This window comes from Balaenoptera ricei, chromosome 14 (assembly GCF_028023285.1).
Source record: "Balaenoptera ricei isolate mBalRic1 chromosome 14, mBalRic1.hap2, whole genome shotgun sequence".
In the NCBI taxonomy this organism is placed as follows: Eukaryota; Metazoa; Chordata; class Mammalia; order Artiodactyla; family Balaenopteridae; genus Balaenoptera; species Balaenoptera ricei.
The window spans coordinates 23343256-23368983 of NC_082652.1; the positions used below are offsets into that span (position 1 = coordinate 23343256).

General features: G+C 48.3%; 1 protein-coding gene and 1 long non-coding RNA gene across 3 annotated transcripts in view; one reads left to right on the forward strand and one right to left on the reverse strand.

Annotated features, from left to right (window-relative positions):
* TTC28 (tetratricopeptide repeat domain 28) overlaps positions 1 to 18940 on the forward strand; it is a 402828-nt gene extending 383888 nt beyond the window's left edge. Inside the window, exons 15-22 of the mRNA XM_059895062.1 lie at positions 360 to 1080; positions 3427 to 3551; positions 5841 to 6072; positions 6677 to 6753; positions 8276 to 8299; positions 8875 to 9004; positions 12145 to 12252; positions 13490 to 18940. Of these exons, the coding sequence (XP_059751045.1) occupies positions 360 to 1080; positions 3427 to 3551; positions 5841 to 6072; positions 6677 to 6753; positions 8276 to 8299; positions 8875 to 9004; positions 12145 to 12252; positions 13490 to 15117 (3045 nt within the window). The 3' untranslated portion in view covers positions 15118 to 18940. The remainder of the gene's footprint in view (positions 1 to 359; positions 1081 to 3426; positions 3552 to 5840; positions 6073 to 6676; positions 6754 to 8275; positions 8300 to 8874; positions 9005 to 12144; positions 12253 to 13489) is intronic.
* The window catches only part of LOC132347988 (uncharacterized), a 56739-nt gene continuing 42845 nt past the window's right edge, over positions 11835 to 25728 (reverse strand). The window contains exons 2-3 of one of the 2 annotated variants that reach the window (XR_009497326.1): positions 18441 to 18564; positions 11835 to 15484 (exon numbers count right to left, since the gene is read on the reverse strand). This is a non-coding gene — a long non-coding RNA (uncharacterized LOC132347988). Of the gene's footprint in view, positions 15485 to 17159; positions 17320 to 18440; positions 18565 to 25728 lie in introns of those variants that run through there. The other variant, XR_009497327.1, reaches the window with a different exon arrangement.

The following is a 25728-nucleotide window of genomic DNA, read 5'->3' on the forward strand; positions in this document are numbered from 1 at the left end:
GGGTTCCCCCTGATTGAGGGGCTCACAGGGGAGCCTGTGGGAGGGAGATGTAGGGCCGGTGATCCTGCCCTGCACACCCTCGCCTCCTGCACGCCCTGTCCCACCCCCCTCCAGCTTGACAAACGGCAAGGGGTCTTCCTGCCATCCATCTGGTCTCATTGTTTTCAAGAGCTTGTCACCAGCAGGTGTGATTCTCAGTCAGACATGCACCTGTGTCAAAAAGGTCTTGAAAAGTAGAGTGAACAAGGTTATCAGGAGAACAGGTGGAGCCACGCTGGATGCAGCCCTGCTGGAGAGCTGGCATCTGCCTGCCCCAGAGAAGCCCTAATGGGTGGCCCGCTGTCTTCCCTCCCCTCCAGTCTCACCTGCGGAAGAACCCTCCCGCCTACTCCAGCTCCACGTCCATGGCGGCTGTGGTCGGCAACCCCAAGCTCCCATCGGCGGTGATGGACAGGTGGCTGTGGGGCCCGATGCCGTCAGCCGAGGAGGAGGCCTACATGGTGTCCGAGCTGCTGGGCTGCCAGCCGCTGGTGGGCAGCGTGGCCACCAAAGAGCGGGTCATGAGCGCCCTGACCCAGGCCGAGTGCGTCCACTTTGCCACCCACATCTCTTGGAAACTGTCGGCCTTGGTCCTCACGCCCAGTGTGGAAGGCACCCCCGCTGGCAGCAAGAGCTCCTTCGGCCACCCCTACACCATCCCTGAGTCCCTGCGGGTGCAGGATGACACCAGCGATGGCGAGAGCATCTCAGACTGCCCGCCGCTGCAGGAGCTGCTGCTCACGGCCGCCGACGTCCTGGACCTGCGGCTGCCTGTGAAGCTGGTGGTCCTCGGCTCCTCCCAGGAGTCCAACAGCAAGGTCACAGCCGACGGGGTCATCGCGCTGACGCGGGCCTTCCTGGCGGCCGGCGCACAGTGTGTCCTCGTGTCTCTGTGGCCTGTGCCCGTGGCTGCTTCCAAGATGTTCCTGCACGCCTTGTACTCGTCCCTGCTGAATGGCCTGAAGGCCAGCGCGGCCCTGGGCGAGGCCATGAAGGTGGTGCAGAGCAGCAAGGCCTTCTCACACCCCTCCAACTGGGCAGGTAGGGGCTCGGGTGCCTGTCAGAGGGCCTGGGGGCGCAGTCAGGGCGGTGGGGGGTGAGGACGGGGGCAGGGGGGGTGCTGGGGAAGGACAGTGCAGAGAGGCTCAGGGAGGGGGCCTCGCTGGCCGAGCCACGTCAGTCTCTCCTCACTGTGGCATTAGAGTGGCCTTGTGAGCAGGAGCGTCAGAACATTCTGCCGTCAGGGTGCGTGTCAAGCCCTCCTGATGTCGTGTGCACTGGGTGACCCATTTTACGGCCCTCGTGTGAAATCCCAGACTGTAGGAAAGAGCAGTCAGTGTGTTTAGAGAGACCTGAGATTTGGTCATTGGAGGACTTGGGTTTGGTCCAGCTCCACATCAGGCTGTGTGACCTGAGACAGGTTCCTTACCCTCTCTGAAGCTCAGTGTCCTCAGTGGTACCAAGGGGATGATGGTGGTAGTGCTGGCATCTCCCTGTCCACATTTGAGACAATCTGAGGAGTGGGTTGAACGTCTTGTGATGCGTGAGGGGCCGGCGGCGTGTGTGCCCAGTGGTCCCACCGCAGGGCCCTGTGAGGGGCATGAGGGCCTGGGGGTGGAGGGAGCACGTTCCCTTTGACATCTGGTCTGCCGCTCAGCTCTATGCAATGACCTGCGACCTGCTGTGGACCCTCCCATGCGGGAGACCCTCCCCGACAGGCTGAGACAGAGTCCAAACCCAGACCCAGGCCTCTCATGCGGCAGGGCTGTTTTGCTGACACACTTCATGATCCTTCAGTTTGTGGTGGTCTCTCTGAATTGGCCCCTACACCTCCCCAGGACCTCCAGAGCAGACGACAATCCCACCAATGCCACAATGAGTGTCTTAAACCTTGAGAAGCAGAGGAACACCAAAAATACTATTTTCAAACATGTACGTTTTATTGTTTTAATGGCAAAAAAATATACCATTCATTTATATGTTTAGAAGTTGGGAACAAAATGGCTTTCACCTTACTCTTCCCCTCAAAGTAAAGCCAGTTGACGTGAGCTGAGGTTGCTGGTGTTGTCCCCCAAAGGCGGGTGAGCGCTGAAGTGGGGCCGTGGTGTCCCGGGCCCAGTGGCCAGCAAACAGGAGCCCGCGGGGGCCGCCCTGGGCGTGGCGCTGAGTTGCCCACGGCCAAGGGCTGGTGCCGGGTGGGTGAGCCATGTTGTTGAGGAGTGGAACGTGTTTACTTCACAAACATACCATAGCTGTGGTCTTGTTCAAAAAGGTATTCAACATTCAAAGCAGAATCTATCCTGTTTCCTCACGTGGCTGAAGAGAAACATTCAGTTGGTCCAGCAGGCCTCCTCTCTGGCAGCCCTCAGCTCACGGCTGGGCCCTCCCTCTGCAAGGCAGGGGGCAGACAGGCCCTGCGGGTTTGGGCCTGGCCATGTTGCCAGACTTCCTCTGCCAGGAGATGCGGAAATCAGAGGCGATCATGCCCGTGGTTTCCATGATTGTTCTCAGCACATGGTGTCTGTTTATATCTGTTCTCAGCAGTCAGAAGGGGCTCTGAGCCCCACGTGGTCCCGCAGAATGTACTGCAGGGTTTGTGGGGACCCAGCCCCTGTGCTTGGCCATTTATTCTTGACAGGGCCTCCCAACCCCACCCCACATCTTCCCAGTGTGCTTACGGACGTGGTATTTTTGTCATTGTTTAGTTTCAGTGACAGACAATAGAAAAGCCAACTCTGTTCTGTGGGAAATGGTGTTTAATGATGCTGCCCTGTTACCCTTAAAAACAGCCTTGGCACATTCATTCTCAGAAAACCCTTCCCCTCCATTACTTGGGGCAGGTTGGTCCTAAAGTTGCTGGGGGAGGCTGCTCCGCTGTACCTCCCCCAGGCCCTGCTTATGGAAGTGGGTGCTGGGGAAGAGGAAGGGGGACGGGATCCAGGCAGACGTGTGGCTCCTTCCTCCCCAGCCTAAGCTCCATTTGCTCATCTTAAAACTGGGGGATACCTCCTCCTGTCCCCTTGTCTGGTGGCCCCAAGGAGTCAGGCACACCCGGCCCTCCATCCCTGGGCACATTCCAGACCAACACAGGTTAATTTCAGGGAAAACAAGGCAGATCATTCCTCAGGATGGTGGCCAAGCCAGGGAGGGGCCCTGGGGGCCACACAGCCTTTTCCTGCCTCGCTCACTGCGCAGTTACCTCAGCAGCTTTCCTGAGCAGCTCACCCAGCAAAAGAGTATCAAAGTGCCCCAGTGAGTTAGCCGTCCCGGTCCAGCCCATGGAGCAGCTGTTCTTGGCAGGCCTCTCTCTCTCTGGCACAAATGAGCTGTAGAGACCAGCTGGGCTGGGTGAGGGCAGTTCTGAGGTGCTTTCTGGGCTCCCCACAGGGTTCTTGCTCATCGGGAGCGATGTGAAGCTCAACAGTCCCTCCTCGCTCATCGGCCAGGCCCTCACCGAGATCCTCCAGCACCCAGAGCGGGCGCGGGATGCCCTGCGAGTGCTGCTGCACCTGGTAAGGGGCGCAGGGCCCTCGCGGGAGGCGGCCGGAGATGCAGGAGGAGCAGGGCGAGGCTGGAGGGGTCCCACAGCACCGGGGGGCTTGAGCAGGTGGAGGGGACATTGTCCCCAGACGTCTGCGCGGTGGGCACAGTGTGCAGTGTCACACCATTCTCGGATGGTGGCTGCAGCCATCCTCGCCCAGACCCTGGGGGGGTTGGCCAAGGGGGGCCCTGGAGCAGAGCCTGACCACAGCCGCTTCCGCCCCATGGCTTTGGGCAAGTGACCTTGCTCTCTGAGCCTCAACTTCCTCGAGTAGAAGGGGGGATAAAACTTTACCTTTTCAAGGTTATCGTGAGGGTTAGAGAAAAGGTGAGTAGCTGTCACACAATAGGGTCCCAGTAGCTGAGAACTGGTATTTTATAATCAAAGGACACTGGCCGTTCCCTAAACTCAATTGGAAGAGTCCAAGCCCAACCCTACTCTTGGCGGGGCCCTGGTGAGAACACAGAGGCCCCATGCCATTTTCTACAGAATTGAAAGGTTATAAATCAAGCTGGGAAACAGTGACATAAAACTTGTTCCACCCTTCCACCTTGATAACCTGGAAGGCAGTTTCAAATAATTTAGAATTCTTAGCTTCCTTGGAGTTCTGTGCCAGAAAGACCAGTGCAGCCCCAGCCCAGACCCCGTGAGGCAGGGGGGAGGTGGGGGACAGCCCACGCCGCAGCCGAGCTCTTTCCAAACCCAAGGCAAACAGCCACCCCGTGGCCACCTCGCAGCTTAGAGGTGCACACAAGGCCCTGCCTGTGCTCAGGAGGAAGGACCCAGTGAAGGCTTCTCCACGGGTCCTGGCAGTGGGCTGGGGCCGGCTTCTAGGTGGGCATGTTCCCTTGGCCAGGGAAACACAGCCCATGGGGCTGGGCATCAGCTCTGTGTGGACTCCAGTGAGGGATCAGTCACGGACATTTCCTAAGCTCAGGTCTGCCTGAAGGAGGTTTTTTCAGGCCTGACAGAAATCAGTGTATGAACAAGAATGCTGGAGCCTGAAACCTCTGACAGCTCTTGGGCCAGATGCAAGGAAGCCCACGCTGCCTGCCACCGGGTGGACGTGCTCTTGTGCTTTGAGAAATTGGGGGAAGACTTTCTCAACTGATTTTAACCTGTGCCTGGAAGCTGCATGGAGCCTTTATGTTGCTCAGCACTAGGACCCTTGTCAGGTCCCTCTCACCCCGAGGGGTGCCCTCCTTCCTTGCTGTAGCCCATTTGCTTTCTCCTCCCAGGCCAGGCCGTGGAGCAAGAGCCAGGCCTCTCCGCTCCCATTCGGCCTTGAGGCCCCTCGAGTACATCTAAGGGTTTTCTCTTTTTTCTTGGCTTCATCTTCTGGGGTGAGTGTAGGCGCCATGGGTCAAGTTCACCAGTCTTTTCCTCCTTCTAACTACCCACTGGACAGTGTCTCTAGGGCCCTTCTAGCCCAGGGGACAGCCAGCTGGCTGCCTGTCTGCCCTGCCCGGGAACGTGCGTTTCCTCTTGCCTCTGATGTCAGCCCCCGGCATCCCAGGGTTTTACTCTAAGAAAAGTCTCAAGTGACATCCTGGACAACTCTCCTTCCCCTCCAGTGACGGCACACGTGCCCCAGAGCAGGTGACATCTCAGATGGACTGAGGTTTCCCTTAGAAAAACTGCCGAGGGAAGGCCTGCGGCTGTTGCAGGTGCTGTGGACGCTCCCTGGGAGAGTTAAGGTGGCAGTTACCTGGCAGCACTGATTTAGGCCCTGGAAGGTGGAAGGGGCCCGTGTGCAGGTGGACACAGGTTCCAGAGGTCAGCGCTGAAGGATGGAGGAGGAGTCGAAGGCCTGGGGGACGAAGGCCCCACGGTGGGCACTGCTTGGTGTGTGTGAGGTGCACGGGCAGTGAGGGGGGGTCCTGAAGGCCTGAGGGTTCATCCTAGTGATGGGGCGCAGCCATTGCAGGGTTTGGGGCAGGTCCCTGGCCAGAGATTGGTTTTCAGACAAGTCACTTGAGTGTCTGTGGAGGACAGCCCGGAGCTGGGTTAGGGAAGGGACAGGACTCCTCCACGTCTCCAGCCCTCGGCTCTCACGGTAGCAGCCCCTCCCTTGCAAGACACTGGCCGCTGCTGCAGAGTGTGGTCCTCAGGCCTGGGTGCCTGGTGGCAGCTGCCAGCCCTGCAGAGCTTCCCACACGGGCTTTGTGTTCCCCCAAAGCCACTTGGAGAGAAAACAGGGTATCCCCCCCCCCCCGCCCACCCCACGCAGAGCGGCACCTCACTCCCCGCTCCCCTGCAGGTGGAGAAGTCCCTGCAGCGCATTCAGAACGGGCAGCGCAACGCCATGTACACCTCCCAGCAGAGCGTGGAGAACAAAGTGGGCGGCATCCCTGGCTGGCAGGCCCTCCTCACCGCTGTGGGCTTCCGGCTGGACCCCCCCGCCAGCGGCCTGCCAGCAGCTGTCTTCTTCCCAACCTCCGACCCAGGCGACCGACTCCAGCAGTGCAGCAGCACCATCCAGTCCCTGCTGGGTGAGCCTTGGCTGACAGCTCGAGCAGGGTAGTGGGTGGCCGTGGTCCCTGCCGGGTCTCAGATGGGGAGGAGCGAGGGTCTCCTGAGAAGTGCTGAGGAGTCCCAGACACAGACTCCTCCTGCTCTGGGGGAAAGGAGCGCTCCTGACCTGGTGTTTCCATCTGATGGCAACACATCCTCTGCCCCAGCTCTGCCCCTTCCTGGGATGACATGAGGTCTTGCTGCGCAAACAGTAGCTGCTATTAACATTTAATCAGCAGCTTCGGATCTGACAGAGCTGTGTGGCTGACCCCAGGGTGACGCGGGGCACAGATGCTCAGGGCTGCCCTTTGTGCTTCACTCGAAGGGGGTGATGCTGCCTGAGCGACTAGTTGGGGTCGTGGCATGTGACCGTACGCCTGGAGGACACAGCAGGGTCAGGACTGGCCCTGCCTCCATCTGCCCTTCTCACAGACAAGTCAGACACGGATACACACGTCTGGCTGTCTCGAGCTTTTGAAAATGCCACCAAAGCTGAGTGTTGTGGGTGCGTTCCCCTCGGAAGGTGCAGGACTGCGGGTGCAGAGGCCCCTCCGGATAACGCCTGCCCCCTCCTTGCTTTAGGTCTGCCCAACCCTGCCCTCCAAGCCCTCTGCAAGCTCATCACTGCCTCAGAGACGGGCGAGCAGCTCATCAGCCGGGTGAGTTGAGCCAGTGCAGCTGAGCCCAGGTCTGAGGACTGTGCCGGGTTGGAAAGACAGTGATTTGGCCCCAAATAGGAACCTGCACGTGATGCAGCCTCACTGCTTTTTTTCAGCTTTTGTAATGAGAAGGAAAAGGCAAGGGCTGGGAGTAGAACTGCCCTCTCCGGCAGGTGCAGGCACAGAGGAGCAAGTTCTCCCAGTGTCCTCCCTGGGCACTGAGTCCCAAGGGCCTCAGAGGATGCTTAAGGGGCCCCAGTCACCTGTAGTCTCAGGGCATTTCCTGAACTCTCCATTCAGTGGTCTCCTGCACCTTATCATCCCTAACCACCAACTGTTTCTGCTGATTGACAAGTGTTGCAGCCACCTTACCCAAGCCAGCAGGTGTAGGGCCATCCCGTCAGGGTGGCTACAGGTGCTCCAGTACTTATTCTTAGATCAAAGTATGACCCTTGCCTGAAACAAAACCACCACTGAGGCACAGTGGTGAACACGAAGTCAAGTCTCATGAAAGATACTGCTTAGCAGGTTTTCAAAAAGTGCTTTCTTTTAGAAGAATGTAGATCTAATTCAGAGAATTGGAGGATTCTAACCCTTAGCATCATGTAGTCCCTTCCCAACTTGGCCTAAGAGCTTCTGATCTTCCTACTGGCCAGTGAGGGTCTGGAACGAGCACTGGGGTGACAGCGTAGCAACCCCGAAAGAGCACAGAGCAGTTTTCTCTGGTCACCTTAGAGTGTAATAATTTGAAAAATACACGTTATTAGATATCAGCAGATTTCATTTTAGCAGAACTGTTTCTATGTAGAAATAAAGCTGCTCCATCTAGGGTTAACCTCTGCAAATCTGATTGGTTCCTGGAGCCTCCCCCTACCTGGGGTGGTTTTCAGCCTAGATTTGGAATGTAGCTCACTGATCTGGCCCCTTCACTGAGTTTCTGCTCATTTTGTAATAAGTGTGTTAGACCTGCTTGTTGAATAGAATCAGGAAGACACTTAAACATCCTGAACCCAGGAGGGCTACAAGCCTGTGCTCTACAAAAAGAAAAAGCTAGAGTTACATTTACAGGGCCAGGCTGAGCATCCAAACAGCCAATAGCTTAATTTCTAGCCTTTGGTGGCAGCACAGGGACCTCCACAGGGAAGCGTCCTGGGCCGCCACCAGTGGCTGGGGGATGGTAGGCATTTCTGAGTCACTCTGGAACCAGAGTGGACTTTGCTCTACAGAGTGGCCTATCCGTGCCCAGTGTGCCCCTCCCCATCTCCTGGCGAGGAAGGGCAGGGCCTGGCCGACCCTGGCCCCCCACCCCCACCCCCAGCGTGTCTGGCCTGGGCGTGGCTGTGCGTTCTCCTGTGTGTCCCTGCTGACTCTCACTCCTCTCCCCTCCGGGTCAGAGCCGCGGGCCCGGTGTGGTGCTTCCTACAGCAGTGATCAGCTTGTGTTGCGTAACTACCTGTGCTTAAGTCTAAATTCTCTTCTTTCTCTCTTTTTCTTTCTTCTTCTTATAATCTGCTGGCCGAAGGCTGTTAAAAATATGGTTGGAATGGTGAGTACCACTCTGAGTAGCACTGTTGTCAGGTGAGCCCCTCAACCCGCCCACCCCGAGGTCCCCCTGGCACTGCTGTCTCGCCAACACGCGCTCAGGCTGGGGGGGCAGTGCCGCTGGCTCAGGTGGTCTGCCCCGTCTCCGCTCTGGCTCCCCTTTCCTGCTCCACCCTTCTTGTGCTCTTGATTTGACCTTTCAAGTTCCCTCAGAACAGCAGGGGCAGGACAACACACTGTGAAACCACACGAGGCCCCGGGTGGAGTTCACACACTCAGCAGGTTGTGTCTGGGAGACCCCACCCCTCCTCTAGGCCCCAAGTCCCCTCCCGCACTCATAGCCCCGTGGCCAGTGTGCGAGGGAAGAGGCTGGAAGCAGAAACCCTGCCTGGGGGCTGGCCCTCGAGCTCCCACAGAGAGGACAGCAGGACAGTAGGCATGGAGGCACCGTAAAGAGAATTTCAGATGCTACCCACGTGTAAGGTCATTAGCGATGATAATGACAGGTGACACAAGAGAAACTTGGGGACAAATCCCTGGGGCCCAGATGCAGCGGACGCTGACGCTCTCCCCGCTCAGCTCCACCAGGTGCTGGTCCAGCTGCAGGCCGGCGAGAAGGAACAGGACTTCGCATCAGCCCCCATTCAGGTCTCCATCAGTGTCCAGCTGTGGCGGCTCCCGGGATGTCACGAATTCCTGGCGGCTCTAGGTAGGACAGAGCATCCTTGACTTCATTGGCTTCATTCTGTTTTTTAAAAACCTATTTTTCTCATTTCTATTGGGTAAAGTTAATAGACTCTGAGGGGTCTTAGTGTTTTCTTAGTTTATTACTTAAAAATAGCTAACGCAAAGACTCTAGTGCTTTAGCACAATTTCCAAATGGCCTTCCAGCTTTGTGCCACTCTCCCTACATTATGATTTCCTCTCTCCCATTTGTAGTCATTGCATTAAGATTAATCTGTTAGATTCAAGTATTGTTGGGAGTCAGCCCATGATTAAAGAAAATAAAGTCAAGTCATAAAATAATGATTTCAATATTGGTCCCTATCACTGGCTACTGGAACTTGGCAGAAAAAAATACAATTGAAACCACCTTTGATTGACCACGGGGACCTAGAACTGTGTATTCCAGGATCCTCTTTCAATCCAGAACACTCTTCCTTTTTCAACAAACATCATTGTAACGCAACTGAGGCAGCTCCCAACAATATCGCTACTTTCTTACCACAGGTACATTTGTTGATAAAACACCTTGAGAGGCTAAGCTGCTCTCCTCCTGCCCCACTTAAGTGCCTGTGTGACTTGCAGGAGAGCCATTCACTCCACATGTTTTTTTGTTTGTTTTTCAACACCTGTTCTATGTCGGGCAATGTTCTAGGCACTGGGGATGCAGCAGTGAGCAAAGGACAAAAAGCCCTGCCCTCTTACCAGAGTTTTCATGCTAGAGGGGGAGACAGACAGACATAGAAAGACCTAATCTAAGGGGAGCACCTCAGAAGGTGAGGAAGCACCATGACAGACAAAAGCATCGGGGTCACAGTAATGTGCTGGAGGGGTGGAGGCAGAGAGGCTGGCAGGCCCAGAGCCTGTGGATGAAAAGATCCAGGCCGAGGGAAGAGGGTCGATGAGCCTGGGCAAGGTGCAGGGGACACGGGGGCGGATGAGACAGACAGAGGATGGGGTAGATCCTGGGGATTTGAGGCCAGTGGAAGGCCCTTGGTTTTTAACCTGATGGAGTGGGGTGTCTTTGGAGGTTGACATGGCTTGGATTCACTGGTACAGGGACCAGCCATCAAACATGGCAGGGCAGAGATTCCTTTTTAAGGAACTTCTCTTCTGCTTGGGAGGCCTGGATATTCAGTATTGGGCCATCTTTGCTAGCCCATTTGTAGATGACCTTTCCCTGCCCAACTCAGCTTAGGGCGGGCTCCATTTGTTTTTGAAGGTAAAGGGGGAAAGCCACACAGCCCCGCAGGGGCTCCAAATCCCCTGTGAGTAGATGCTTTGATGTCCTTTATGATTTGTACTATTCGCTTGTTTTCTGTGGACTTAAAACATAGGCTTCTTGGTGTAAACATAGTAAATTTATATCTGAATAGATAAATCAGGAGCAGATGGAGCAAGGGTGAGAAAGGCCAGGTCCACACCCAGGATGGGTCTCTTCATCTTTGTGACAGGCTGCAGGGTGAGGCAAGAACGAAGCCAAGGCCCTTCTGTATAAAGGAAAAGCTCTTGTCCTCAAGCAGGGCCTCAGTCCCCCTTCGAGTGCGGGTGTGACGGAGCCAGCCCTCCTCCCCTGTGGACAGGCTGTTTCTGATGCCCCTTTGCCAGGTGTGTCACTGGCTCGCTCTGGTGTTGGGATCCTGGGTGACTTTCGTTGATGCTCCTCTACGTCTCTGTACTTTGCAAACCCCAGTGATACTCACTCAAGGGGTGAGTTGGGTGCACATACTTCTGATTTTTAAATCCTCTGGACTGAGACTGGGGAGAAGCGCCCCCTCCAGCCCTTGGCACCGTCACACCCATCACAGAGCTGTGGTTTATTTAGACGACTCAGTTCTATTAGAGCAACCAGTTCAAATTACTTTGATAAAGTAGAGTTTTCTAACTAAAAATGTTACATTTATATTATTAGATATTCGTTTTCAAAGTGCTGAGTTCTCTGAGACCTTCCTGTTGTTTTCAGGGACTGTTTATTTTTGAGTTCAGAGAGGAAAATGTCCCATAGCAACCCAAATGCTGAGTGGCTACTCTACTGAATCTAATTCCCAGAGGAATGATAGTGTCAGAACCAATATCAGAGTTACAAGAATAAAAAAAGGCAGAGACAGATTTCTCCTTTGGCGAATGCTTGCCGTCATGTATCAGGTATCATGGGTCCCTACTGTGGGAACACTGTGAGGTCAGAGGAGGGGAAGGGCCTGGGATCACAGGGCCTGCCCCCTGCCTGCCGGCACCGACTGTCTGCACTGTTTCAGGCGGAGCTCAGTGATCCGCTGAGGAGGTGAGTGAAGACGTTCCATGCTGAGGCTCCCAGGCCCTAACTCCTTGCTCGGTGGCACCGCCTATGGCCGCAGCACTGGCTGTGGTGTCTTGTTTGGCTTCTTCCTCCTACACTCTTCCCGGGAGACGTGCTGGCTGCCTCTGTAATGGCCCCTGATGAGTCTAAGTGCTGTGGCAACAGCTCGTTAGGCAGCCTCCTGCTCAGGAGGCTCCTGCCCTTTGTTGTGCCAGCTCTGTGTCTCATTAGAACCGTTAGACTCAGGAGCAGCCCCTCGGGCTCTGGCAGAGAGGAGTGCAGTTCCTGCAGGGCAGTTCAGCCAATACAGCAGATTCTGTAGCATCAGAGAGAGCTCATCTCAGAGCCCTTGTGGCAGACACTGACCACACGTGGAGACACTGTCCTTGCCCTTGAGAAGCTTCTACCTTCCCCTGCACTAGCTTTAAATATTGGACCCAATGCCGAACGGAGTGGCCAGTGTCTGTCCTGGACAGTATTCTTTAAGTGGACTGTTCTTCTGCAAAAGAATGAAGACAAGTGTTAATGAGCCTTACTAATTCCCACCCTCCCCTCTGGAGAATGCAGTTCAGCGCTCTACGAAGGGACAGAGGTCCACACACAGCAAGGGGGAGCCATGCTGAGCAGGTGTGATGGTCGCAGAGCTGGCCCCCGTTGGTTCACGTGACTTGACGTTCACATGATTGATTGATGTGCAGGTGGGGGGCCCAGGCGGGGCTTCCTGAGGGGTCTGCAGGGGTTCCCCTGGGACTGTATGAGGAGCCCTAATCCTTTTTAGGACATGGAATCTTCCCTAAGGAAGCAGGTGTTTATATTCTTTGTTTCTATAGGTTTTGATCTCTGTGAGGTTGGTCAGGAGGAAGTAATCCTGAAAACCGGGAAACAAGCCAACCGACGGACCATGCACTTTGCGCTCCAAGCCCTGCTCGCACTCTTCGGTAAGAGCTCCGTGTGGCGCCACCCCAAGTGGCCCCCAGGAGCCACGGGCATGACCCTGATTATGGTTTGGGAAGAGGAAGAATTAAGGGAACGAACCTTTTTTGTGTGTTAGGGAATGTTCAAGTAAACAAACTCCCTGCTCTCGTGGAACTCAACTTACGATGAGCATACATGTAGTATATGTTAGATGAGGTGCCACCATGTGCTCTGCAGAAAACGTGCAAATTAAGGGACTAAGGAAGTGAGGGTGGCATCGCAGCAGAGGTGATGAGGGAGCAGTGGTGCCCAGAGCTGGGCCTGCGAGGCACTTTTCAGACCCTGGGGCAAGCCTGCCTGCCATTCTCAAGAGGCCAAGTGAGGCTAAATGCTGGCTCGGATGGTGGCCAAGGCTTGAAGGCAACCAACAGGGCCTGCTGATGAATGTGCTCAGAGAGAGAGGGCCAGAGGTGATATCCTGTTCTTTGGAACAGCTGCCAGAATGGGGCTGCCTTTGCTGAGACCTTGAAAGTGGCAGAAGGAATGGGATGGGTCTGAGTTCCCTCTTGGACACCTTCATAGGCAGCTGGTTAGACGAGTCCAGTGTGGAGACATAAATGTGCACACAGGTCCGAGGGGAAGAGGACTGTGTCCTGTGGGCACTCCTGGGGTCAAAGGTCACAGAGATAAGGAGGGGCCTGGGAAGGATCAGTCCACGAGGGTCGGGTGTGATTGACTGTGTAGACTACCAGATTTGGTGGCCACTGTTAACCTTTACATGAACTGGGGAGGACGAAAGCCTGACTGGAGTGGGTTAAGAGCAGCTGGGAGGAGAGGCCGTGCGGAGAGGAGTGTAAGTGACTCCGAGGAGGTCGCTGGGATGTGGAGCGATGGGGCCGGAGCTGGAAGGGATGGCGGGTGAGGGTTTAGGACAGGGGGCATCACAGATCGTCCCCCCATTCAGAGCAGGAGGCCGCCATGGAGTCCCATGAGATAGGGAGCAGAGTGGAGATGGGCGCATGGTGGGGTCCGCAGCGTGCGGGGCTGTGCGCGCTCTCGGGGTGTTTTTGTCCCCAGTGTAAGATTTACTTTTTCCAACAGGACTGTGTTTTTCAGGCTTATAAGATGAATTCAAGTTGTGTATAAGTAACACTTGCATAATGCTTTGCTAGCTTCTATGCATATAAGGATGCTTGTGAAAGAAAAATCAAAACCGTACAGAATTCTAACTGTCCTCTGGGCGCCTATGTTTTGTCTTAGATTCCACTGAGCTGCCCAAGCGCCTCAGCCTTGACAGCTCGTCCTCCCTGGAGTCTCTGGCCTCAGCCCAGTCTGTCTCCAATGCTCTGCCCTTGGGCTACCAGCACCCTCCTTTCTCTCCCACCGGTGCAGAGAGCATAGCCTCAGACGCCATCTCTGTGTACAGTCTGAGCTCCATCGCCTCCTCAATGAGCTTTGTCTCCAAGCCTGAGGGTGGGTCAGAGGGCGGAGGTCCTCGAGGAAGGCAGGACTATGACCGGTCCAAGAACGCCTTCCCACAGCGATCCACCCTGCCTCGGAGCCAGCTGTCCCCCCCGACCCGCCCTGCAGACAGCAAAGACGAAGAAGAATATGAAGGGTTTTCCATCATCAGCACTGAGCCTTTGGCGGCCTACCAAGAAAACAGAAAGACTCGCTTCTCACCAGATCACAAACAGTCCCGAGTCGGGGCAGCTGGCGGTGTGAAAGTTTCGGTAAGCTCCAAGGGGAGCATAAGCACTCCAAACTCTCCAGTTAAAATGACTCTGATTCCCAGCCCAAACTCACCCTTCCAGAAGGTTGGAAAACTAGCAAGTTCAGATACGGGAGAATCAGACCAGTCTAGCACAGAAACAGATAGTACCGTGAAATCCCAAGAAGAAAGCAACCCAAAGCTTGATCCACAAGAGTTGGCCCAGAAGATTCTAGAGGAGACACAAAGCCATCTCATTGCGGTGGAACGTCTTCAGAGGGGCGGTGGTCAAGGTAAGGGCACTAATCCTGAAGATGGCATTTCCGTGCCCAACAGCGCTGCTGTCTTCAGAGCATCAGAAACAAGTGCGTTCAGCAGGCCTGCCCTCTCCCACCAGAAGAGCCAGCTGTCGCCAGTTACTATCAAACCAAAGCCCCCAGCCAGAAGCTCTTCCCTACCCAAGGTGAGTTCAGGATACAGCAGCCCCACCACCTCAGAGGCGTCCATCAAAGACAGCCCGAGCCAGCACAGTGGCCGGCCGTCGCCCGGCTCCGACTCCCAGACTTCCCTGACCGACCAGCCTCTCTTTAAGCTGAAGTATCCCAGCTCTCCTTACAGTGCTCACATTTCCAAATCACCAAGGAACATGTCCCCGAGCTCAGGCCACCAGTCTCCTGCTGGAAGTGCACCGTCCCCAGCTCTCTCCTATTCCTCAGCTGGCTCCGCTCGCTCGAGTCCAGCTGACGCTCCTGACATAGACAAGCTGAAGATGGCAGCCATCGACGAGAAGGTGCAGGCTGTACACAACCTGAAGATGTTTTGGCAGAGCACACCCCAGCATTCCACGGGACCAATGAAAATATTCCGGGGGACCCCTGGAACGATGACTTCCAAGAGAGATGTCCTCAGTCTATTAAACTTGTCACCTCGGCACAACAAGAAGGAGGAAGGAGCAGACAAGCTAGAACTTAAGGAGCTGTCTTTGCAGCAATGTGGAGAAACGCCCCCAAAAGCCCCTCCCAACGGACACTGGCATACGGAGACCACCTCATTGAGCACACTGCCGCTGCCCGCCGGCCCTCCTGCCACGGTGCCCACGCGCCCTTTGAGACTTCCTTCTGGAAACGGCTACAAGTTTCTGTCCCCAGGAAGATTTTTTCCTTCCTCTAAATGCTAAAACATCTTTTATACCCACCAACACCGACTTGGAGCACAGCGGCCCACAGCCCAGCTCTCCGCACTCACTTGGCCTGCTCCCGAGTGCGGCCACCCCAGCATGGGTGTGCTCTCGCGGCGCGGGCGCCACCACTCCCAGACGCCACACACACACACACACACACACACACACACACACACACACACACACACTGGTAGCCCCTCTGGGACTCTGGGCCAGATTCACCAAAAGCCAGGACTTCTGTGGAGTTGGTACAGGAGGCTCATGGAATTTTCTACACGTCACCAAATGTTTACCTTGGAACTCCCTGCTTCTCATCTTTGATGTGATTCTTCAACAGGATTTTTGTACAAAAATGGTCATGGTTCTGGGGTGGGGAGAGAAAGGGAGCACATATTTTGCTAAGAGGTATATATGCAGTACCTTTTATACAAAGAAATACAAACAGAGCTTTTTTAAGGCTTTCAGGTGCTGGTTGGGGGTAGGGTATATAAAATCTCTCTAAGTTGAGTTCTACATGAAAGTGTTACAGTAGCCAAAAAACAGGATACTGGTTTTAAAAATGCCAATGATTTGTAATTAAATTGTAGCAGTTTTGGTCTCATGATATTGTAACATCAGAGTAACAAGGCAATAATTCACTTCCTGAACTCTGCTCTTTGAGGGCTACAAATGTCCCTGGGGCCCCACTGTCAACCAAACTTGAATTTTCTTAAAAAAATTTATGTAACTCTTATCCAGGCATTTTAGAACTATGCAATTGTGATTTTAAAAATGCAACTTTGTGCTTTTAAAACATTACTGACCTTTTTTGTACGTGGATAAACAACTTGGTTTTATTATCAATAGTACTTTGCATTTATAGCTATTATTTTTAAAAGCTCAAAAAGTTTTTTAAAATATCAAAATCTGAATAGTCATCAATAAGTAATTATCAAGTTTGGAGGGGGGAGTTTGAAATTATTGTTTCCTTATAAGCAAAAAAAAAAAAAAAAAACAAAACCAAAAAACAAACAAAAAAGCAAAAGAAAAATTCCATGGCTAACTAGATTTAACCAGAATCTAGCCTTCCAGCTCTTATTCCCTTTATTACCTGCTTAATTTTATTATCTTTTCCCAACGCCAGGCTTCTAAAACCCCTTCTGTCTAAATCTGTCACCAGGTTCCCACAATCCCAGCACCTCACATCTGTGAGCTGCATCTGGACCCTCATCTTAGTGTGACCAGCGCCCCTTGCTCCTGTGGTCCAAAGGACAAATCCCCTCCCCCCCACAGAAGACTTTAATGTCCACAGCCTCAGAAGCAGGGGACCTTCTGCTGGGGTATACATCTGAATTATTGCTGAACAGGGAAAGAGATATTCCTAAAAGTGTTGTCATAGAAAAAAAAAAAAAAAAGAGGGACTTTTCCTATAGCTATGACAGTTCACTGATACTGTTGCCAGCTGGGACAAGACAAAAGAACAGTCTAGGTAGGGGTAACTATTAACATATTTAAATAAAGAAAAGAAGTGCTGAAAATCATGTTAGTACTGTTTAGTTGGAGAATTGACATAAGCCTCTTTTAGGTAATTCTAAAATTGAAATCCTACCACCCTCACTGTGAGGGTCCATCATACAACGGTGGGCAGCCTCTTGTCCCAGGACACGAGCCACACAAGGAGTGGACAGGAGGGGCCTGGCAGGAGGGACACTAACATCAAGACCTCCAGGGAGAGTTTTTAACCCTGGATAGGATCTCACTTTATAAACATACACTGACCACTTGCCCTGTTCCTCACTGTACTCTGAAAAGAGGAAGAGATATTTATTCAATTTGTCTTACTCTCCTGAGCTATGTCATAGAAGCTTTTTGTGTTTAACCCAACAGCCATGTTGACAAAAGCAAAAGAAAGAATGTCCCATTCTAACCCTGATCCCAACACTGGAAGAGAAATACTTTATAAAGAAGCAAGCAGCTATAAGGTTGTCTTTATATCTTTTATAAATGGTAGTAACAGTACCAGTGTAGCAAATGAAAGCCAAGTTTATAGCACTGTGCATTTAGATAGCAAAATCAGGTCCTCAACAACAAGAAATAAACCTCAAAGTAAATTTCTGAATCCACATATAGATAGTTGGGCTGTTCCTTTCTCAGCAACTCTCAGCCTCTTTCCCAAGTGCCAAGTAGCCCTGGAGGAAAGGCCGGGTCTCTGCTCCATCCCTGAGGACAAGGGCACAACCCTGTAGGCCTCCCTCTAGCGCACACCCTCCACCACCCAGACCGCTTCCCCGTGGTTACCAAGCCAGCGAGGAGGACTCGTGGACCCTAACCTGGTTTTAGTCCTAAATACATTTGTTGTTGTAGGTTTCATGTTGAAAAGCCAAATGGAATATATGATATTTTTTTGGTCCTAGATATAAGTTTCAATGAAGAAAAGCAAAGATGATGAAATAATAGGACCAATCTAAAAATCACTGTAGAGTCGCCACTTCTTTATGTTTACAGTCAGTCTTGGTGTTTTCTATACAAGTGAAATGGATGTAAAATCAAGGTGAATTTTTCAGTCTACCTTGAAAACAGTATGCACTTAAAAATTATGTGAGATTGTATAATTTGCAAATTCTTTGTACAGATCAGGGGTTGGCAAATGATGACCCACAGGCTAAATCTAAATCTGGTCAGAGGCCTGGATTTTTACAGCCATGAGCTAGGAATGGATTTTACATTTTAAAATATTTATATAAATAAGTACCTACATAATATTTTTGATTTTACCTCTTGGTCCACAAGAACTAAAATATCTAGTGTTTTAAGAAAAAGTTTGCTGGCTCCTGCTATAGATGACAGAAAACAATTAGCATAATGTTTTGTTTCTACAATCTAGGGAAAGTGAGTGTCAGGCTGTGGATAAAACTGATAGGAATGCGTGGGAACCTGAGCCATGTGGATGGACGCGAATGACCCCTGCATAGTCCTCCGGCTCTTTGCCCCACTTGGAAGGAGTCGATGGGTGTGGGTGAAATTTACAAAAATATTTTTCCTCACTGTATGCAGACAGCATTGGATATTATTTCTTTTTCAGCTCAGGAAACTGGAATCCCTGCCCCTACTCTACTCTATCAGATGCAAATACACCAAATACAAGCAATAAAATCTCCCTCTCCTAGAAACCTTGGTATGACCACAAAGCAAGGTAGTCGAATCTATCTTCTCACCAGTGAACCACGCAACTACTTCAGTGATCTTTAACTAAGTCAATAAACCAAGACAAAATTAGCTACTCAAGCTTACATTTTGATGCGTTTTGGTATTGGTGTATAGTAAAATGAAGAAGTTCTCACCTCCATCCACTTGAAACAGTCCCTGGTCCACGCGCTGCTGCACACGCTGTCCTCACTGTGCTTGTCTGTCCCGGTGAATCCCGGTGCGCGGTCACCTCGGCAAGTCCCCAGCTCAGTGCCTGTCCTGCCACCACCCCCACCACAAGGAGAACAGTCACTTCGTTAGTTTCAGTTCAGGCTGGAAAAAATGCCACACAATAATCTGGTTTGCATTTAGTAAGTAGGCAGAATGTGACAAATGTATAATTTTCATCACATATTTTATTGTTTTACCTAAAAGAATTGTACATGTGCTTTGTGAACTGGGCCCTTGTCTGTGCCAGACCCTTCAAAGATGTTCCATGTAAGGACACACGTGGTCACATCTCCCCTCCTCAGATGCCTTCCCCACTTGGCACTCATGCCCCTTGTATGCAGTGTTAGCCATCTTTGGCCTATGTGAACTTTTTTTTTTGTAAATTACAGTTTCCAGATGGCATTAAACTTTTTATATTATGAAATTTACCATGTAAAAAGAACTTCATATTTTTATTGAGATTGCTAAGGCACTTGGCCTTCCTTTGTGATTTCAGTGTCTATTAAAGCATGAGTTCCCTTGGTTTTAAGTGCTGTATCTGAATCACTTTCTATGCATGTTCCACACTTCCTAGGTTTCTTTGCAGTACACAAAGTGGTCATGTGTCATTAATAAGCATGTATTTCTGTCTGGAGTTTATCCTTATAAACACACTGTAGCCTCACGTTTGCCAGGAGCAGAGCCAGAGAAAGCGCACAGCAGAGCGGACCTGCACGCAGCTCATCTGGCCCCAAGGCCTGGGTACCAGGTTGGTGGTAGTGGTTTAGATGGCTAAATGCTTCTGATCTTCTGTGTTGCAGGACAGAAAATTCTACGGTTGTAGACGAACAGAGTTCGTTACCACTAGATCCCTGTATCTAAAAGAAACTTCCAAAGGAAGTACAGCTGACCCTCAAACAACACAGGTTTGAAGTGTGTGGGTCCACGTATATGTGGATTTTTTTCAGTAGTAAATACTACAATGTTAAACGATTCACAGTTGGTTGAATGCAGATGTGGAGCCACGGATATGGAGGAGCTGTGAGGAAACACGTATAAGAAGCGCAGACTATGTATTATATGCAGATTTTTACTGTGCAAAGGCTTGGTGCCCCAGCCCAGACGTTGTTCAAAGGACAACTGTATTTCAGAAAGGAAAACAGTCCTACCTGTGAAAGTCTGAGATGCATGAAGAAATAATGAACACAGAATTAGGTGAATGTGAAAAAAAATCAAAACAAGTATTGATTATATAAAAAGTAATGTCTCATTTGGGTAGCAATAAAAAATTAAAATACTGGACAATAATATGTAAAACAAGGAAGTTAAAGTGTTATTTGTTTGGGAAGAGAAAAGTAGATTTTTAGAGACAGTAAGTTAAGTATGCATAACCACACACAAAAAATAGAAATAGAGGATTATACCAAACTAGTGGAGGAGAAATAAATTTTAAAAAACTTAGTTGATTTAAAAGAAAAGAAAAAAGAGGGAACAACAAAAACCATTTTAAAAGGAGGAGAAAAGAAAGATGAAATAAATTTTTAAAATCAGTGATAATCAGTAATCATTAAAAATGTAAGTGAACTAAACAATTAAAAAGGAGGCTTGGGCTTCCCTGGTGGCGCAGTGGTTGAGAATCTGCCTGCCAATGCAGGGGACACGGGTTCAAGCCCTGGTCTGGGAAGATCCCACATGCCGCGGAGCAGCTGGGCCCGTGAGCCACAACTACTGAGCCTGCACGTCTGGAGCCTGTGCTCCACAACAAGAGAGGCCGCGACAGTGAGAGGCCCGCGCACGGCGATGAAGAGCGGCCCCCACTCGCCACAACTAGAGAAAGCCCTCACACAGAAACGAAGACCCAACACAGCCAAAAATAAATAAATAAATTAAAAAACAAAACAAAACAAAAAGGAGGCTGACAGATGATGGCAACATGCCACATGTTCTTTAAAAAAAAAATGCTGTTTGAAAAGAAAAAACCCAACTACCAAAGCATAAGGGCCCCAAATGACTGACAGTAAAGAATCAGTAAAATAGATGTTAAAGTAAAAGGCACTAATAAAAACAAAGAAGATCCATTTTCTTTTTTTTTTTTAGTGTGTCCCTTATTTTTTTTAATTTTTAAATTTTTTTACATGTTTTTTAACCATTCAGAAGAGTTTATTATCAGTGAAAAATTTATGTAATTAAGTGGCAAAATTTTTTTTTAAACAAAGGGCCAAAATACTTTAATATCTAAGAATATAACATAAAAAGCTATTTTAAGTTGACATTAAACTTTTTTTTTTCACACACACACTGTATTTTATTTTTACAAGAGATAAATAGACTGACACCAAGCATTGTACATGGATGACCACAACAAAAGCAACAATGATTGCAATTACCAAACATGAAACACACTCATGCTATGTCATAATATTGACATTCAGTCCAGTAATCCTCCACTGTAACAGCTCCTTTACTTTGCAATGAAAATTGATTTGTATATTCTTTGCCTCTGAGTCCTTGTGGGATTTTTTTTTTTTTAATTCAAACAGAAAGTCACAAAAATTATACTCATCCTCATCAGTTCACTCAGTCCCATGTAATTAATTTTTTTTTTCATCTTGATCTTTTGTTAGCACTTTTATGAGTTCATCAGTTTTTCATTAGAGTTCTGAAAATGCTTATTCATTCAGTTCAGCAGTACAGTCAGTTACCAAAAACCTGTACTTGTCAGAGTCTTTTCCATGAATTTCCTGAAGATGAAACCCTTTTATAGGAACATATTTATAAAAGCATCAGAGTACACCCAGAACTGTCTGTAAATGACAAAAGACTTAAAAATGACCACGGTTAAAGATTTGATGAAAGTTCATAATAATGCAGTTGACAAAATTAGTTATTTCTGAGATATACATTTTAAAGTAATAACTAGGATTATGACTTATAACATTATACTAGAACATATAAGATTTTTAGAAATTTCATGTAATGTCTGAAACATTTATATTAACATATTTCCATACAAATAACCCAATGAAAGTTTAGTATTAGTTGTTTTGTTTGTTTGTTTTTTTATACTGCAGGTTCTTATTAGTCATCAATTTTATACACATCAGTGTATACATGTCAATCCCAATCGCCCAATTCAGCACACCACCATCCCCACCCTACCGCAGTTTTCCCCCCTTGGTGTCCGTATGTCTGTTCTCTACATCTGTGTCTCAACTTCTGCCCTGCAAACCGGCTCATCTGTACCATTTTTCTAGGTTCCACATACATGCGTTAATATACAATATTTGTTTTTCTCTTTCTGACTTACTTCACTCTGTATGACAGTCTCTAGATCCATCCACGTCTCAACAAATGACTCAATTTCGTTCCTTTTTATGGCTGAGTAATATTCCATTGTATATATGTACCACAACTTCTCTATCCATTCGTCTGTTGATGGGCATTTAGGTTGCTTCCATGACCTGGCTATTGTAAATAGTGTTGCAATGAACATTCGGGTGCATGTGTCTTTTTGAATTACGGTTTTCTCTGGGTATATGCCCAGTAGTGGGATTGCTGGGTCATATGGTAATTCTATTTTTAGTTTTTTAAGGAACCTCCATATTGTTCTCCATAGTGGCTGTATCCATTTACATTCCCACCAACAGTGCAAGAGGGTTCCCTTTTCTCCACACCCTCTCCAGCATTTGTTGTTTGTAGATTTTCTGATGATGCCCATTCTAACTGGTGTGAGGTGATACCTCGTTGTAGTTTTGATTTGCATTTCTCTAATTATTAGTGATGTTGAGCATCTTTTCATGTGAGAAGTTCCATTTTCTAATGTTAAAAAAAACTTAGTAGAAAGGCAAAATTCTAAATTTGTATGCAGCTAACATTATAGCCTCAAAATTCATAAAGTAAAAATTGGCAGAACTACAAGTTTGGAAAACTACACTACTATAACGGGAGATATTACCCTTTACTCTCAGTACCTGATGGATTAAGTAGACATTTAGAAAGTATATATGGTGGGTTTAAACAATCAGCAAACAGGCTTATGACTTGGAGAGAACCTAGTTTCTGATAGTGAATCAACATTTTTCATAAGCACACACAAAATATTTTATGAAAAACAGACCATGTTCTGGCCTCTAGCAATCAATATCATTGCCACCAACCTAATGAGAATACAATTCAGTTAGGCATCAATAACAAGAAGATAATGGAAAAGTTGCCAACCACTTAGATATTTTAAAATGCATTAAATAACATATGAACCATAGAGGAATTCATAATAGAAATTGGAAAATACTATGTATCTGAACAGATAGATGCCTCCAGTGCCACCTAGGGAGTTTCTGGGGTTTACTTTTACTAATGACAGAGGTGTTTCTTATTTGTTCTACTCAAGACCAGAAGTTTCCACGACAGACTACAAACAATCTCATTTTCACCTGATTAAGTAAAAAATATATATTTTTATTTCTGCTTACATGCCACTTTCAGGAAATATATAAATTATATAATAGCTTAATAATAAAATTAACTTAAAATTTCATAAAAATTAGTGGGATGCAGTTAAAGTGGCATTTTAAAGAAAAAAATTATAGCCCTAAATGTTTACTTTCAAGGTTAATTTTAAACATGTAACTGTTTAAGCCCCAAGCAATGAGGAGGGATGCCATCCTAAATAGCCAGTGCTGTGGTACAAGTGCATAAAGAATGATGCCACTGAGCTAGGTGACTGATCCAAGAAGTTAGCAAAGGAATAACGAGAGAAACCCAGAGAGAAGGAAAAACCCAGAGAGAAAAGAAGGGAGGGAATAACAAGAGTCAGAAATTAATTTAAAAAAAGATAGTACAGAAGATCAAGGGTAAAGTCTGCCAAAAAGAAAAAAATACACCAATTGCTGGGAAGGCTGATCGTATGCGTGTGTGCACACGTGTGTGTATTTGAGACAAAGAGCAAAGGCTAAATGGTTACAGCTAAAGATGCAGCAAAAATTAATAAGAAAATACTATGAATACGTTTATGCCAATATATGTGAAAATGCAAAATAATACCTAGTATGTTTTAGGCATACATATGTAGTTGAGGAATCCCAAAATACAGGGAATGATGGACCTCAGATGCAGGCATGGTGCCACTCTGGGGGAGGGAAGCAATGGAACTAGAATCAGGAGTGGTAAGCAAGTGACTTCAACTGCAAAGAACTGTAGCATACAACTCCTTGTTCACACATACAAAACTATTTCATAAGGAATTTAAGAATGAGTGAAAAATGTTATTAGCAACTATACAACAATAAATTAGATTATATAAACTTTTAGAAAAACTATTTAAAGCTCTGGTGCAAGAAGGAAAAGAAAACTTAAAAAAACCAAAGCCCATAAAATTAAAATGGTAATCCTAACTCCTTGTCCTTTATCCAACTCTCCAAAAAATACAGGCCCAGATGGTTTTACATGGATTTCACCAAACTTTCAGGGACCAGCGATACTCTGTATTTTCAAATTGTTTAAGAAAATATAAAAATAAAAGATACTAAAATCACTCCATGATGGTATTCTTAATTCTAAGATCAATAGATAGTATAAGAAAAGGATAGGCCCGTTTCATTTATGAATCTAGACATAAAAATCCGAAATAAAACACTGGCAATTAAATCCTTGTGTTTTTAAAACTAGGAAAACATAGGTTGAAAGTGGATCTATCTATTAGTCACTGGTGCTTGTCTTTGCTGATGAACACGCACATGGTATTCTTAAGGGCCAGAGCTCCGGCCCTAAGGAGCATCTATAAATACATTCATATAACGAAAACCAATCAACATGAAACTACAGAGCACATTACCACCCTGAGAACTGGAGTGCTGAATTCTACAGTTTACACTGTAATTAGACAAGAAGCAAATCTATTACACTCCTAGTATAAGAACAATGAAATATGTATGCAAATGTAAGGGAAATTCCAAGCAGTTCTATCATTTCTTAAGAAACAACGTTGAGAACTATACCCTGCTATTAATGTTAAAGTAGAAATTGACTTTAATACAATAATCTATAGCGTACATCTAAGGACGCAAGATTAACACAGCACCATGTAAAGATTTTTGAGCACAATCGTGTGGTGTTTATTACCTTAGGAAATATAATTTATGTTATCTGTTAATGTTCGAGAATTTGCATGTTCAGTTATGGAATACATGCTTTGTTAGATGCTTCCCTGAAGGAGAGAATGGCCCTTAGTGAAGATCTAGTTATGTGCTGGGGACCTTGACTGACAGCTAATACGAAAGACAGATACTACCAAGACTGTTCTTAGCTACTGTGATGATTTTTTTTTTTAATTTTATTTATTTATTTTTGGCTGTGTTGGGTCTTCGTTTCTGTGTGAGGGCTTTCTCTAGTTGCGGCGAGCGGGGGCCACTCTTCATCACTGTGCGCTGGCCCCTCACTGTTGCGGCCTCTCCCGTTGCAGAGCACAGGCTTCAGACGCACAGGCTCAGCAGGTGTGGCTCACGGGCCCAGTTGCTCCGCGGCATGTGGGATCTTCCCGGTCCAGGGCTCGAACCCGTGTCCCCTGCATTGGCAGGCAGATTCTCAACCACTGCGCCACGAGGGAAGCCCTGTGATGCTTTTTAATATTAGTATTCTCATGCTTTATTTATAGTCACTTTGTTTTGTTGTTTTTAACCTCAGGATGTCTGGACAAGGACCACAGCTTGGTACCTTTTTCAATTTAAAGCCTTTCTTCAACTTTCCCAATGAGTATGCATGCTTAACAGCCTCTAATACTAAATAATGGCAAACAGGGAACTAACAGACTAATGCTGCATCCACTCCAGCAAATAAGGCCGAAAAATCCGGATCCAAATACATTAAAGGGACATGTTGGCATTAAGGAAACATTTTGCCTCCCAAATGAATTTGCATCCAATCTCAAGATATTTATTAGATTTGTAGCAATTGTGCATTTGGGCTTAAGGGAACAATAGTGTTCTTAAATATATAAACATTCTCAATACATTTATATTAAATAAGAAGTTCTAAAATTCTAAAATAACTTTAAATCCCAATAGCAGGGCTCAAAGTCTGCCCTTTTAGTTAATTGGGACAGGTAAATGAGTTTGAATTCTGATCTGTCTGGCAGCATTCTGCCAAAAGTCTGACTTTTTTTTTCCATATACAGAGCTTTCTTTTTTTTTTAATTTAAATAAATTTATTTTATTTATTTATCTTTGGCTGCATTGG